Source organism: Dendropsophus ebraccatus, chromosome 13, assembly GCF_027789765.1.
Source record: "Dendropsophus ebraccatus isolate aDenEbr1 chromosome 13, aDenEbr1.pat, whole genome shotgun sequence".
Classification (NCBI taxonomy): Eukaryota; Metazoa; Chordata; class Amphibia; order Anura; family Hylidae; genus Dendropsophus; species Dendropsophus ebraccatus.
Window position 1 is genome coordinate 79,328,200 of NC_091466.1, and position 15,406 is coordinate 79,343,605.

The window sequence follows — 15,406 nt, forward strand, 5'->3', positions numbered from 1 at the left end:
GGAGTCATAGAAAGTCATGCCCACAAGATAATAGGATAAATTAACCATTTCAGGACCAGAAATCACATCGATCCTGGATCCGCTCCCTCTTCTCCTCCCAGATATAAGAAGTAAATGAGGGTTTTCAGTCTTTTATTGCAATGCTTGTGAAGATACATGATGGGTGACACAAAGCACAAGCAGCAGGTGGGCGGTGAGGGCAGCAGGGGCCGAGCTGATACAGCCAAACCCAAAGCTGCAAAGGTTTCCTTACAGGAATCTCCTGGCGACCATTAGGGGCCCTATCTCTACAAGAGAGAACACACAGGTTTAGGGGAACAACACCCTAAATAGAGGAGACGCTTCAGACATTTCATAGGGTTACACAAGCTGGATGACAATGCAAAGCCCCCACCCGGGGATACAGGAAATACGTTCAAGCCTGGGGGGGTGGGGGCTCAGCAAATACATGATGACTAGTGAGGTCCTACTACAGAGGGCAGACGCAGTGAATGTGGGGGACCCATCAGGTCTGTCTGCACCACGGAGCAGCAACTGCTTCTGTCTGTATAAAAAGGGAAATAAAACTAGACACAAGATGAGGAGGGGGACGGCTGCCGCCATTTATATATCATTAGCTGCAATAATACTGCAGGCCGTCCAGCCGCTGCCTCTTCCGAGAACGAAGATCTTCAAAGAATTTCTGGATGTCCTGAGTCTGGACGACCTGAGGGAAAGGGAGAGTGTGATGAAGAGGCAGATAATGGGGGCCCTAATGTCATACACTGGGGGGGGGGGGGGGCTTTACCTTTCCTTCTTCTGCAAATTTCTTTAGATAATCTGTCAGCTCCGTCTTCAGGTCATTATATTCTGGTAGAAGAAAAAAAAGTGAAATAAGTAATTGGGGGGGGGGGGACTACCTCTCACACTCCCTATAATGATCCTGAGGATGTGACAGTGTGTCAGTGCAGGTAGAATGCATGTGCCCGGATCTCGCAGGAGGTTGTACGGATAGAACATTCACAGCAATCATATTTCCATGGGACGTTACACAGTAGTACAGGTTCCCTCCACTATGGCACTCCGCTGCGCCATCATTTTACACTGGAATTACCACCCTCCCCCTGCTTCTCCAGCAGTACCCCCTAATTAATACTGAAGCAGCCATCACTGCAGAGGAGCAACCTGGTTTATTAGGGAGAATTACTAGAGGAGCAGGAGGGCGGCCATTGCACTGCCCTGTATCGTCCCCTATTAGCGTCTATGGTCAGGTTAGGACTAATCTAAATGTTCCCTCAATGCGAATAATCTGTGTCCTTTTGCACAGAATACACACGAATAGGTGACATGTACTTAAAGTGTACCTGACCTTCAAAGAACTTTTGACATATGTCACAGCAACAGTTTTGATTGGTCAGGGTTTTTGTGTTTACACCTGGACCGATCGGAAGAAGACCGCACTGCAGCACTGTCCTCTCCCCACTCTGGCAAAAAGAAAAAAAATTGGACTCCGTAGACTTAGGCTGCGTACACACTACGGAATTGCCGCGTATAACCCGTGGCGTATTCAGTCGCTCGTCTCCGCACGCGGCGGCGCGCATTTCCGCCGGTGCCATAGACAGATTACGCGTTCCGTCGAAAGAATTGACATGTTTCGACGGAACGCGTAATCGGCCCGTGCACAGAACAGTGTCTATGGCACCGGCGGAAAAGTGCGCCGCCGCGTGCGGGGACGAGCGACGGAATACGCCGCGGGTTATACGCGGCAATTCCGTAGTGTGCACGCAGCCTTACACTGTATGTCCCCTTTAAGTCTGACTTATTTTCTGACACAGCGGGGACAGGACGCATTGCAGCGCAGTCCTCTCCCGGCACATTCTCTCAGACACGGCACGAACACTCAGACCCAAACCAATCAAAACTTTTTATCGTCTCTCATCTCTAACCCGTCAGAAGTATTTGAAGTGACAAGTACACTTAGTTCTGCACTGCGCCACATATTCCAATGCGCTGGAAACATATGGTGAGAAGTGACCGGTCAGGAGTCCTGTGTATATTGTCAGTAACGTTCCTGCTATGTAGATAACCATGGCTGGAATCTCAAGCTCCGCCTCTTACCGCTGATTAGCTCCACCTGCTGGACACGGTTCATGCTGCTGAGGGCCGTCATTAGGGGGTCCCTGCTCTCCTGCCCCACCTCAGACTTGCCCTTGTTTTCATAGGCCTGAACAGTGTCACATTCATCCAGCAGGAACACAACCTCCAGCTCAGAGTACATTTTCTGCAGAGATAGAGAACGACGTGAGATGTGGCCTCTGTAATATGGCGGCACACACAGGGCGCTGGCCTCCTACGCTCACCTACCGAGCACTCATCACAGCGGCACAGTTTACTCCGCCAGTTGCTTGGCCAGTAGGTGGCGACGTTCACTCCAGGTTTCTGTGATTCTCTGTATTCTTGCAGCTTGCAGGGTTTCTCTTTAGATTTCTTTTCTGTTTTTACGGAGCTGGAGATGGCGCCATTCACAGGATTCTAATAAAAGAAATCAGTATTGTTACTAAGTTACAGATATACATTTATGAGTGTGTGAGAGGAATAATGGCTGGTACCCCGCTAAGCCGCTATCCCACCCCCCCATACAGCGGCTACCTGGTCAGCACTGGTGGACGCCTGCTCCTCCTCACTCTTTATACTGGGACCATTCTGGGCTTTGCTGGTTTCCTCCGGACAGTCCTCCACCTTCACCTCCTGATCGGTGTCGGCTGCAGTGATCTTGGTGACAACAGGGACTGAATGAAAATAAAACTACAGTTACCTAACAGAGAGCCCATCCATCCTACTGATACTACCATATAACTATGAGTGCAGAGGGTTTGGCGCTCTGTAAGTCACCTCTTCCCCTCTACATGACTATGGACGACATGCAGCAGCGTCAGTGAGTGAAGCGGCAGGGGTCATGCAGCAGCGTCAGTGAGTGAAGCGGCAGGGGTCATGCAGCAGCGTCAGTGAGTGAAGCGGCAGGGGTCATGCAGCAGCGTCAGTGAGTGAAGCGGCAGGGGTCATGCAGCAGCGTCAGTGAGTGAAGCGGCAGGGGTCATGCAGCAGCGTCAGTGAGTGAAGCGGCAGGGGTCATGCAGCAGCGTCAGTGAGTGAAGCGGCAGGGGTCATGCAGCAGCGTCAGTGAGTGAAGCGGCAGGGGTCATGCAGCAGCGTCAGTGAGTGAAGCGGCAGGGGTCATGCAGCAGCGTCAGTGAGTGAAGCGGCAGGGGTCATGCAGCAGCGTCAGTGAGTGAAGCGGCAGGGGTCATGCAGCAGCGTCAGTGAGTGAAGCGGCAGGGGTCATGCAGCAGCGTCAGTGAGTGAAGCGGCAGGGCTCATGCAGCAGCGTCAGTGAGTGAAGCGGCAGGGGTCATGCAGCAGCGTCAGTGAGTAAAGCGGCAGGGGTCATGCAGCAGCGTCAGTGAGTAAAGCGGCAGGGGTCATGCAGCAGCGTCAGTGAGTAAAGCGGCAGGGATCATGCAGCAGCGTCAGTGAGTAAAGCGGCAGGGGTCATGCAGCAGCGTCAGTGAGTGAAGCGGCAGGGGTCATGCAGCAGCGTCAGTGAGTGAAGCGGCAGGGGTCATGCAGCAGCGTCAGTGAGTGAAGCGGCAGGGGTCATGCAGCAGCGTCAGTGAGTGAAGCGGCAGGGATCATGCAGCAGCGTCAGTGAGTGAAGCGGCAGGGCTCATGCAGCAGCGTCAGTGAGTGAAGCGGCAGGGCTCATGCAGCAGCGTCAGTGAGTGAAGCGGCAGGGCTCATGCAGCAGCGTCAGTGAGTGAAGCGGCAGGGCTCATGCAGCAGCGTCAGTGAGTGAAGCGGCAGGGCTCATGCAGCAGCGTCAGTGAGTGAAGCGGCAGGGGTCATGCAGCAGCGTCAGTGAGTGAAGCGGCAGGGGTCATGCAGCAGCGTCAGTGAGTGAAGCGGCAGGGGTCATGCAGCAGCGTCAGTGAGTGAAGCGGCAGGGGTCATGCAGCAGTGTCAGTGAGTGAAGCAGCAGGGCAGCTCTTACCTCCTATCTTGCTGCTGTAAGCCCAGAGGAAGGAGCAGCGATCCATGCAGCAGGGACACACCATCTCCTGGTACTCCAGATGTTCAGGCGGAGCCACCCCCAAGTGCTGCAATATATATTACATCCTATGTAGTCACGGCTTTATCTGCCCCCCCCCCCCCCATGCATTACATAAGCCTCCAAAATGGCGACATTAAAATATTTAACTAGTCCTACAAAACATATATGGCTGTGCGGAATATAATACTAAGCGTCTCACCCTCCCGTGGAACCAATCCTCACACACGATGCACTGGATCATCTCATCCGGGATCTGCAGAGAAGGAGACATCAGACCATGCTTTACACTGCTGCAGTACTCACAGCAGCACAGGAAGATCCTCCATATTCTTACAGATTTGCAGAACAACATTACATCACATGGTTAATGTAGAAGCGCTCACCTCATCCTCGGGGTCGGGGTACGGTCTCTTGCAGGTGCAGTACAGCCCAAAGAAGTTATCGTTGTATTTATTTCCAGCATTCACATTCTCCTTCTCCTGTGCGAGAATTACAGGGTTAATAACAGGGCAGTATCATGGCGGTGGGGTGGGGGGAGATTGTGTCTGAGGGCAGATTCCAGGGCTGGGGGGGGGAGATATTGTGTCTGAGGGCAGATTCCAGGGCTGGGGGTGGGGGGGGTTCTGAGGGCAGATTCCAGGGCCGGGGGGGAGAGGGGGGTCTGAGGGCAGATTCTAGGGCCGGGGGGGGAGAGGGGGGGGGGGGGGTGGTGGTTATGGTCTGAGGGCAGATTTCAGGGCTGGGGGGGGGAAGAGGGGAGTCTGAGGGCAGATTCTAGGGCCGGGGGGGGATTGGGGGGGGGGGGTGGTGGTTATGGTCTGCGGGCAGATTCCAGGGCTGGGGGGGGGGGTGTCTGAGGGCAGATTCCAGGGCTGGGGGGGGGGGGGGGGGGGGGGGGGGGGATCCTGAGGGCAGATTCCAGGCCTGGGGGGGAGGGGGTCTGAGGGCAGATTCCAGGGCTGGGGGGCATCACATACCGGGAACAGTTTGCACTCCATCTGCTTGAATCTGCTGTTTCCGCAGTCGCATCGAAAGTTCCTGTGAGGAAATATGAGATATTAGCGTCTGTACGGCATAGCGGGCACGGTGTACTAGGTGGCAGTATTATAAATTATTAGTCCATACGAGGGGCCCGGGTGATGATACAAACCTCTTGGTATACAGCTCGTACAGGTTGTGGCCCTCATGACACTTATATGTACAGGCCAAGCAGATCCCGGCCGGCTCCTCGTTTTTGGGGGTGCACGTGTTACACGCATACAGCGCCTGTCTCTTCACGTAACCCTGCAAACAATACAGACAAGACTATCACAGCAGGGACCCCAAATATAACAGGGGTCACCGTCGGGAGGTTATGGGGGTCTCCGGTATGACAGGGGTCAGTGTCAGGAGGTTATGGGGGTCTCCAGTACGGTGGGGGTCACCGTCAGGCGGTTATGGGGTTCTCCGGTTCGGTGGGGGTCAGTGTCAGGCGGTTATGGGGGTCTCCAGTACGGTGGGGGTCACCGTCAGGCGGTTATGGGGGTCTCCGATTCGGTGGGGGTCACCGTCAGGCGGTTATGGGGGTCTCCAGTTTGGTGGGGGTCAGTGTCAGGCGGTTATGGGGGTCTCCGGTTGGGTGGGGGGTCAGTGTCAAGCGGTTATGGGGGTCTCTGGTTCTGTGGGGGTCAGTGTCAGGCGGTTATGGGGGTCTCCGGTTGGGTGGGGGTCAGTGTCAGGAGGTTATGGGGGTGTACGGTGGGGGTCAGTGTCAGGCGGTTATGGGGGTCTCCGGTTCGGTGGGGGTCAGTGTCAGGCGGTTATGGGGGTCTCCGGTTCGGTGGGGGTCAGTGTCAGGCGGTTATGGGGGTCTCCGGTTCGGTGGGGGTCAGTGTCAGGCGGTTATGGGGGTCTCCGGTTCGGTGGGGGTCAGTATCAGGCGGTTATGGGGGTCTCCGGTACGGTGGGGGTCAGTGTCAGGCGGTTATGGGGGTCTCCGGTACGGTGGGGGTCAGTGTCAGGCGGTTATGGGGGTCTCCGGTATGACAGGGGTCAGTGTCAGGCGGTTATGGGGGTCTCCGGTATAACAGGGGTCAGTGTCAGGCGGTTATGGGGGTCTCCAGTACGGTGGGGGTCAGTATCAGGCGGTTATGGGGGTCTCCGGTTGGGTGGGGGTCAGTGTCAGGCTGTTATGGGGGTCTCCGGTTCGGTGGGGGTCAGTATGAGGCGGTTATGGGGGTCTCCGGTACGGTGGGGGTCAGTGTCAGGCGGTTATGGGGGTCTCCGGTTCGGTGGGGGTCAGTGTCAGGCGGTTATGGGGGTCTCCGGTATGGTGGGGCTCAGTGTCAGGCGGTTATGGGGGTCTCCGGTTCTGTGGGGGTCAGTGTCAGGCGGTTATGGGGGTCTCCGGTTCGGTGGGGGTCAGTGTCAGGCGGTTATGGGGGTCTCCGGTACGGTGGGGGGCAGTATCAGGCAGTTATGGGGGTCTCCGGTACGGTGGGGGTCAGTGTCAGGAGGTTATGGGGGTCTCCGGTACGGTGGGGGTCAGTGTCAGGCGGTTATGGGGGTCTCCGGTACGGTGGGGGTCAGTATCAGGCAGTTATGGGGGTCTCCGGTACGGTGGGGGTCAGTGTCAGGCGGTTATGGGGGTCTCCGGTATGGTGGGGGTCAGTGTCAGGCGGTTATGGGGGTCTCCGGTTCGGTGGTGGTCAGTGTCAGGCGGTTATGGGGGTCTCCGGTATGGTGGGGGTCAGTGTCAGGCGGTTATGGGGGTCTCCGGTTCTGTGGGGGGTCAGTGTCAGGCGGTTATGGGGGTCTCCGGTATGACAGGGGTCAGTGTCAGGCGGTTATGGGGGTCTCCGGGTCTGTGGGGGTCAGTATCAGGCGGTTATGGGGGTCTCCGGTTCTGTGGGGGTCAGTGTCAGGCGGTTATGGGGGTCTCCAGTTCTGTGGGGGTCAGTGTCAGGCGGTTATGGGGGTCTCCGGTATGGTGGGGGTCAGTGTCAGGCGGTTATGGGGGTCTCCGGTTCGGTGGTGGTCAGTGTCAGGCGGTTATGGGGGTCTCCGGTATGGTGGGGGTCAGTGTCAGGCGGTTATGGGGGTCTCCGGTTCTGTGGGGGGTCAGTGTCAGGCGGTTATGGGGGTCTCCGGTATGACAGGGGTCAGTGTCAGGCGGTTATGGGGGTCTCCGGTTCTGTGGGGGTCAGTATGAGGCGGTTATGGGGGTCTCCGGTTCTGTGGGGGTCAGTATCAGGCAGTTATGGGGGTCTCCGGTTCTGTGGGGGTCAGTGTCAGGCGGTTATGGGGGTCTCCGGTTCTGTGGGGGTCAGTATCAGGCGGTTATGGGGGTCTCCGGTTCGGTGGGGGTCAGTGTCAGGCGGTTATGGGGGTCTCCGGTTCGGTGGGGGTCAGTGTCAGGCGGTTATGGGGGTCTCCGGTATGACAGGGCTCAGTGTCAGGCGGTTATGGGGGTCTCCGGTTCTGTGGGGGTCAGTGTCAGGCGGTTATGGGGGTCTCCGGTATGACAGGGCTCAGTGTCAGGCGGTTATGGGGGTCTCCGGTTCTGTGGGGGTCAGTATCAGGCGGTTATGGGGGTCTCCGGTTCTGTGGGGGTCAGTGTCAGGCGGTTATGGGGGTCTCCGGTATGACAGGGGTCAGTGTCAGGCGGTTATGGGGGTCTCCGGTTCTGTGGGGGTCAGTGTCAGGCGGGTTATGGGGGTCTCCGGTTCTGTGGGGGTCAGTATGAGGCGGTTATGGGGGTCTCCGGTTCTGTGGGGGTCAGTATCAGGCAGTTATGGGGGTCTCCGGTTCTGTGGGGGTCAGTGTCAGGCGGTTATGGGGGTCTCCGGTTCTGTGGGGGTCAGTATCAGGCGGTTATGGGGGTCTCCGGTTCGGTGGGGGTCAGTGTCAGGCGGTTATGGGGGTCTCCGGTTCGGTGGGGGTCAGTGTCAGGCGGTTATGGGGGTCTCCGGTATGACAGGGCTCAGTGTCAGGCGGTTATGGGGGTCTCCGGTTCTGTGGGGGTCAGTGTCAGGCGGTTATGGGGGTCTCCGGTATGACAGGGCTCAGTGTCAGGCGGTTATGGGGGTCTCCGGTTCTGTGGGGGTCAGTATCAGGCGGTTATGGGGGTCTCCGGTTCTGTGGGGGTCAGTGTCAGGCGGTTATGGGGGTCTCCGGTATGACAGGGGTCAGTGTCAGGCGGTTATGGGGGTCTCCGGTTCTGTGGGGGTCAGTGTCAGGCGGTTATGGGGGTCTCCGGTTCTGTGGGGGTCAGTATCAGGCGGTTATGGGGGTCTCCGGTTCTGTGGGGGTCAGTGTCAGGCGGTTATGGGGGTCTCCGGTACGGTGGGGGTCAGTATCAGGCGGTTATGGGGGTCTCCGGTATGACAGGGGTCAGTGTCAGGCGGTTATGGGGGTCTCCGGTTCTGTGGGGGTCAGTATCAGGCGGTTATGGGGGTCTCCGTTTCTGTGGGGGGTCAGTGTCAGGCGGTTATGGGGGTCTCCGGTATGACAGGGGTCAGTGTCAGGCGGTTATGGGGGTCTCCGGTTCTGTGGGGGTCAGTATCAGGCGGTTATGGGGGTCTCCGGTTCTGTGGGGGTCAGTGTCAGGCGGTTATGGGGGTCTCCGGTTCTGTGGGGGTCAGTGTCAGGCGGTTATGGGGGTCTCCGGTTCTGTGGGGGTCAGTGTCAGGCGGTTATGGGGGTCTCCGGTTCTGTGGGGGTCAGTGTCAGGCGGTTATGGGGGTCTCCGGTTCTGTGGGGGTCAGTGTCAGGCGGTTATGGGGGTCTCCGGTTGGGTGGGGGTCAGTGTCAGGCGGTTATGGGGGTCTCCGGTTCTGTGGGGGTCAGTGTCAGGCGGTTATGGGGGTCTCCGGTTCGGTGGGGGTCAGTGTCAGGCGGTTATGGGGGTCTCCGGTATGACAGGGCTCAGTGTCAGGCGGTTATGGGGGTCTCCGGTTCTGTGGGGGTCAGTGTCAGGCGGTTATGGGGGTCTCCGGTATGACAGGGCTCAGTGTCAGGCGGTTATGGGGGTCTCCGGTTCTGTGGGGGTCAGTATCAGGCGGTTATGGGGGTCTCCGGTTCTGTGGGGGTCAGTGTCAGGCGGTTATGGGGGTCTCCGGTATGACAGGGGTCAGTGTCAGGCGGTTATGGGGGTCTCCGGTTCTGTGGGGGTCAGTGTCAGGCGGTTATGGGGGTCTCCGGTTCTGTGGGGGTCAGTATGAGGCGGTTATGGGGGTCTCCGGTTCTGTGGGGGTCAGTATCAGGCAGTTATGGGGGTCTCCGGTTCTGTGGGGGTCAGTGTCAGGCGGTTATGGGGGTCTCCGGTTCTGTGGGGGTCAGTATCAGGCGGTTATGGGGGTCTCCAGTTCGGTGGGGGTCAGTGTCAGGCGGTTATGGGGGTCTCCGGTTCGGTGGGGGTCAGTGTCAGGCGGTTATGGGGGTCTCCGGTATGACAGGGCTCAGTGTCAGGCGGTTATGGGGGTCTCCGGTTCTGTGGGGGTCAGTGTCAGGCGGTTATGGGGGTCTCCGGTATGACAGGGCTCAGTGTCAGGCGGTTATGGGGGTCTCCGGTTCTGTGGGGGTCAGTATCAGGCGGTTATGGGGGTCTCCGGTTCGGTGGGGGTCAGTGTCAGGCGGTTATGGGGGTCTCCGGTATGACAGGGGTCAGTGTCAGGCGGTTATGGGGGTCTCCGGTTCTGTGGGGGTCAGTGTCAGGCGGTTATGGGGGTCTCCGGTTCTGTGGGGGTCAGTATCAGGCGGTTATGGGGGTCTCCGGTTCTGTGGGGGTCAGTGTCAGGCGGTTATGGGGGTCTCCGGTACAGTGGGGGTCAGTATCAGGCGGTTATGGGGGTCTCCGGTATGACAGGGGTCAGTGTCAGGCGGTTATGGGGGTCTCCGGTTCTGTGGGGGTCAGTATCAGGCGGTTATGGGGGTCTCCGTTTCTGTGGGGGGTCAGTGTCAGGCGGTTATGGGGGTCTCCGGTATGACAGGGGTCAGTGTCAGGCGGTTATGGGGGTCTCCGGTTCTGTGGGGGTCAGTATCAGGCGGTTATGGGGGTCTCCGGTTCTGTGGGGGTCAGTGTCAGGCGGTTATGGGGGTCTCCGGTTCTGTGGGGGTCAGTGTCAGGCGGTTATGGGGGTCTCCGGTTCTGTGGGGGTCAGTGTCAGGCGGTTATGGGGGTCTCCGGTTCTGTGGGGGTCAGTGTCAGGCGGTTATGGGGGTCTCCGGTTGGGTGGGGGTCAGTGTCAGGCGGTTATGGGGGTCTCCGGTTGGGTGGGGGTCAGTGTCAGGCGGTTATGGGGGTCTCCGGTTCTGTGGGGGTCAGTGTCAGGCGGTTATGGGGGTCTCCGGTTCGGTGGGGTACCTCCGGGTACGAGCACTTCTCGGCGTCGCTCCCCCCCAGCACGGCGCAGGCCTCGTCCTCCAGGGCGTCATCTTCCTCCAGGACATCGAGCAGGGACAGCACCGGCTCCTCCCCGGCCGCCTCCTCCGCGCTCCGCTTCTCTCCCTGCCCGTTTGCCGCCATAAGCAACACTAGAAAGAGAAGGAGAAGAAACTTCCGGCGTTGGAGGGCGGAAACAATCAACTTCCGGTGCTGGATGGAAGTTACTGCCGTCTATTCGCTGAGGAAGTGTAATAAGGCGACCGCCGATCGTCATAGTAACAGGTGTGGCTTCTCGCGAGACTAGGCGTAACTAGTGGATGAATGATGTCATAACAACCATAGCCAATGACAGACGAGGCATGAGGCTTGCCAGTGTTAACAATGGCGCCGTGATCTGGTCGCTGCTTAGTGACGTCATAGGCCAGTGCCCGCGGGATCCGGCATGGAGGTGAGCGCGGAGCTGATAGCCAGGGATGGCTCCAGCCGCCCTTTTCGGGTAACGTGTGAGGAGAAGACGCTGCGTGGAGTCCTGAAGGGCCTGGAGCGCCTGCAGGGGGCGGTGTCCGCGGAGCTGACCGAGCTGGTGGAGCGGGAGAGAGGGGCCGGAGCCGCGCACAGCCCAGGTGTGAGACTACAACTCCCAGCATAGAGTGTGTGGTCTGTTACCATGGAGACACCTAGGTGCTGCGCACACACAATGATACCCGCTTTCTGATCAGGACGGGCTCTTACCATGTGTGACCCTTATTACTGTGGGGGGGTCCCGCATCTATCAGCTGTCCTGCCGTCACATAGACGTCCCCCCATTAGAATCCATAAGCCCCTCCCCCGTATCATGGGTGTGGTCGGACTCCATTCCCTGATAGAGAGGGCGGAGTCTTAGATTCCTCAATGCTGAAGCTTTATTGATATATGGACGAGATGACGCTCCACTAAAACCTTTATTATTTACCTTTTATAAAGACAACGAAGAGGAAGAAGAAGAAGATGATGACGATGACGACGACGAGGACTCAAAGAATGGGATCTTGTCCAGCAGTCCCCCAGCAAAGCGGACAAAGACTCGGCAGAACTAGCCGTATCTGCTCTGGTGGGCTGTATACTGGGGTCACAGCGGGGTATACAGCCAGGCTGTGACAGAGACCCTATGAGACCCCCGGCCATTGACTCTGCTGATTTCCTCCTATCAGTTTTGTGATTTTTACCTTTCTTCTCTGCGATCTGCTGTAACGGCGTCTCCTCCTGCCCCCTAATACTGATGAGACATCTTACAGCCGCGGATACTCTGTATAATCAGACGTGGATGTTACGTACTGCGCCTAGATACATTGCTGCTGAGAGGGTAATGGCGCAGTGACATCACATGTCCGGTCATAAAGGGGCACACCGTCAGGACAGAGGGGCAGATCACCTCCATGATATTGCATCTCTGACCCATTCACTCATATAGGAATAATCTGCAGTACCAAACACAGCCTGTGGCCGAGGGAGGTGCTGTTCCTGGAGGGAGAGAACATTGCTAATAGAGATCAAAGAGAGTTCCTCCTCTCAGATAGATAGGAGCCCACACGCACCCTGTAAGCCATGCGGCTGTTCTCCGTATGAGTTGGGATAAAGCGCTTAGAATAGAGCAGGCCGGGACATGGATCATGGACGTAGCAGAAACCAATATCCTGCAAACTGTAGTCATTACATCAAGTGCCAATAAAATAAACTTCCATGTCAGAACTGCATCACTTCTTACAACAGGTGACCCCGCCGACTAATACAGAAGATCAGCAGTGACATCACTGAGAATACAGCCTATCCATCACTAGAGATCAGCGGTGACATCACTGAGAATACAGCCTATCCAGCACTAGAGATCAGCGGTGACATCACTGAGAATACAGCCTATCCATCACTAGAGATCAGCGGTGACATCACTGAGAATGCAGCCTATCCATCAATAGAGATCAGCGGTGACATCACTGAGAATGCAGCCTATCCATCACTAGAGATCAGCGGTGACATCACATACAGCCTATCCATCACTAGAGATCAGTGACATCACTGAGAATACAGCCTATCCATCACTAGAGATCAGCAGTGACATCACTGAGAATACAGCCTATCCATCACTAGAGATCAGTGACATCACTGAGAATACAGCCTATCCATCACTAGAGATCAATGACATCACTGAGAATACAGCCTATCCATCACTAGAGATCAGCGGTGACATCACTGAGAATACAGCCTATCCATCACTAGAGATCAGCGGTGACATCACTGAGAATACAGCCTATTCATCACTAGAGATCAGCGGTGACATCACTGAGAATACAGCCTATCCATCACTAGAGATCAGCGGTGACATCACTGAGAATACAGCCTATCCATCACTAGAGATCAGCGGTGACATCACTGAGAATACAGCCTATCCATTACTAGAGATCAGTGACATCACTGAGAATACAGCCTATCCATCACTAGAGATCAGCGGTGACATCACTGAGAATGCAGCCTATCCATCACTAGAGATCAGCGGTGACATCACATACAGCCTATCCATCACTAGAGATCAGTGACATCACTGAGAATACAGCCTATCCATCACTAGAGATCAGCAGTGACATCACTGAGAATACAGCCTATCCATCACTAGAGATCAGCGGTGACATCACTGAGAATACAGCCTATCCATCACTAGAGATCAGTGACATCACTGAGAATACAGCCTATCCATCACTAGAGATCAGTGGTGACATCACTGAGAATACAGCCTATCCATCACTAGAGATCAGCGGTGACATCACTGAGAATACAGCCTATCCATCACTAGAGATCAGCGGTGACATCACTGAGAATACAGCCTATCCATCACTAGAGATCAGCGGTGACATCACTGAGAATACAGCCTATCCATCACTAGAGATCAGCGGTGACATCACTGAGAATACAGCCTATCCATCACCAGAGATCAGCGGTGACATCACTGAGAATACAGCCTATCCATCACTAGAGATCAGCGGTGACATCACTGAGAATACAGCCTATCCATCACTAGAGATCAGCGGTGACATCACTGAGAATACAGCCTATCCATCACTAGAGATCAGCGGTGACATCACTGAGGATACAGAGTGGAGGGTAGTGATATCTCGCCCTTTACCCCGGAGACATCTCATCCTGCTACCAGCACAGTCCTTTCTTAAAGGGGTTATCCAGCGCTACTAACACATGGCCACTTTTTTCCCTGTCTTGTCTCCAGCTTGGGTGGGGTTGGAAATAAGTTCCATTGGAGTAAATGGAGCTTAATTGCAAATGCACCTGAACTGGAGACAAGAGTAGGGGGAAAAGTGGCCATGTTGTTGTAGCGCTGGATAACCCCTTTAATGTTGTGAGGATTTCTCTATCTGTAGGTTGTTGGGACATGATGAGGGTTGTAGTTGTCTCTCTGCCTGTGTGCTCCTCGGGGAGGGATGGGGGTCATTCAGTAGAATCGCTGCTGCTGTTTCTATAGCGGGGATCAGTGTCTGGAAAAACTTGGATTTTACTGGTTTCACATCAATAAGTATTTATTATTATATAAGATCTGCGCCTCTCCCATACACCCTTCTCATGCGCCCTGCCCCTCTCCCATACGCTTCATGCCTCTCCATGAATACACCCTTCTCATGCGCCCTGCCCCTCTCCCATACGCCCTGTCCCTCTCATATGCTTCATGCCTCTCCCATACGCTTCATGCCTCTCCCATACGCCCTGTCCCTCCCATACGCTTCATGCCTCTCCCATACACCCTTCTCATGCGCCCTGCGCCTCTCCCATATGCCCTGCGCCTCTCCCTTACTCTTCATGCCTCTCCCATACACCCTTCTCATGCGCCCTGCGCCTCTCCCGTATGCCCTGCGCCTCTCCCTTACTCTTCATGCCTCTCCCATACACCCTTCTCATGCGCCCTGCGCCTCTCCCATATGCCCTGCGCCTCTCCCTTACTCTTCATGCCTCTCCCATACACCCTTCTCATGCGCCCTGCGCCTCTCCCATATGCCCTGCGCCTCTCCCTTACTCTTCATGCCTCTCCCATACACCCTTCTCATGCGCCCTGCGCCTCTCCCATATGCCCTGCGCCTCTCCCTTACTCTTCATGCCTCTCCCATACACCCTTCTCATGCGCCCTGCGCCTCTCCCTTACTCTTCATGCCTCTCCCATACACCCTTCTCATGCGCCCTGCGCCTCTCCCATATGCCCTGCGCCTCTCCCTTACTCTTCATGCCTCTCCATGAATACACCCTTCTCATGCGCCCTGCGCCTCTCCCATACGCCCTGTCCCTCCCATACGCTTCATGCCTCTCCCATACACCCTTCTCATTGCGCCCTGCGCCTCTCCCATACGCTTCATGCCTCTCCATGAATACACCCTTCTCATGCGCCCTGCGCCTCTCTCATGCGCTGTCCCTCTCCCATGCGCCCTGCGCCTCTCCCATACACCGTTCTCATGCGCCCTGCACCTCTCTCATGCGCTCTGTCCCTCTCCCATTCTTCATCATTGTCACTTTATCTTCTGCTGTCAGTGAATGAGACTGAAATCCTGACCGTATACCTTTCACAGCTGGGAGTTTGCTACAGTGTGTACTCTTTCCTCCCTATTGTATTTCTGCTTGCTGTCAGTGAATAGGAACATTGGTGTAAGCCTGTCAGGAACCAGTTCTGACTATTAAGCTTGTAGAGCAGGGATGGGGAAGCTGCTGTAAAACTACCACTCCCATCATGCAGGGAAAGGGCTGATGGGAGTGGTAGTTGTGCAGCAGGTTCCCCATCCCTGCTGTAGAGCCTTGTATAGTCTGGATACACTATTGGTTAAGAGTGTATTCTGGCTTCCATTCACTGACAGCAAGCACCAAGAAAGAAATCAGTAAAATAAAGCATGGCGGCCAGATATTCCGCAATAATGCGCAGTCGGGATTGGACG

General features: G+C 56.1%; 1 protein-coding gene across 1 annotated transcript; it reads right to left on the reverse strand.

Annotated features, from left to right (window-relative positions):
- Positions 1–115: 115 nt before the first annotated feature.
- Positions 116–11,235, reverse strand: UBR7 (ubiquitin protein ligase E3 component n-recognin 7). The gene is made up of 12 exons (XM_069951333.1): positions 11,184–11,235; positions 10,431–10,600; positions 5,238–5,371; positions 5,065–5,125; positions 4,471–4,566; positions 4,287–4,340; positions 4,028–4,133; positions 2,629–2,768; positions 2,344–2,511; positions 2,098–2,260; positions 788–849; positions 116–706 (listed from the first exon to the last, which is right to left on the reverse strand). Exons 1-12 carry the CDS (start codon positions 11,218–11,220, stop codon positions 614–616), a joined length of 1,284 nt encoding a protein of 427 aa, XP_069807434.1. The 5' UTR covers positions 11,221–11,235; the 3' UTR covers positions 116–613.
- Between the last annotated feature and the right edge of the window lie 4,171 nt (positions 11,236–15,406).

What these genes read in the sequence shown, in the direction of transcription:
- UBR7 (XM_069951333.1), bottom strand. Translation starts at nt 11,220, where the DNA reads ATGCGGGACCCCCCCACAGTAATAAGGGTCACACATG. An exon ending in AGTAATAAGGGTCACACATG is followed by an intron (nt 10,601 to 11,183) that starts GTAAGAGCCCGT and finishes TTCTCTTTCTAG; the next exon opens with TGTTGCTTATGGCGGCAAAC. An exon ending in ACCCCGACCCCGAGGATGAG is followed by an intron (nt 4,341 to 4,470) that starts GTGAGCGCTTCT and finishes CCTTCTCTGCAG; the next exon opens with ATCCCGGATGAGATGATCCA.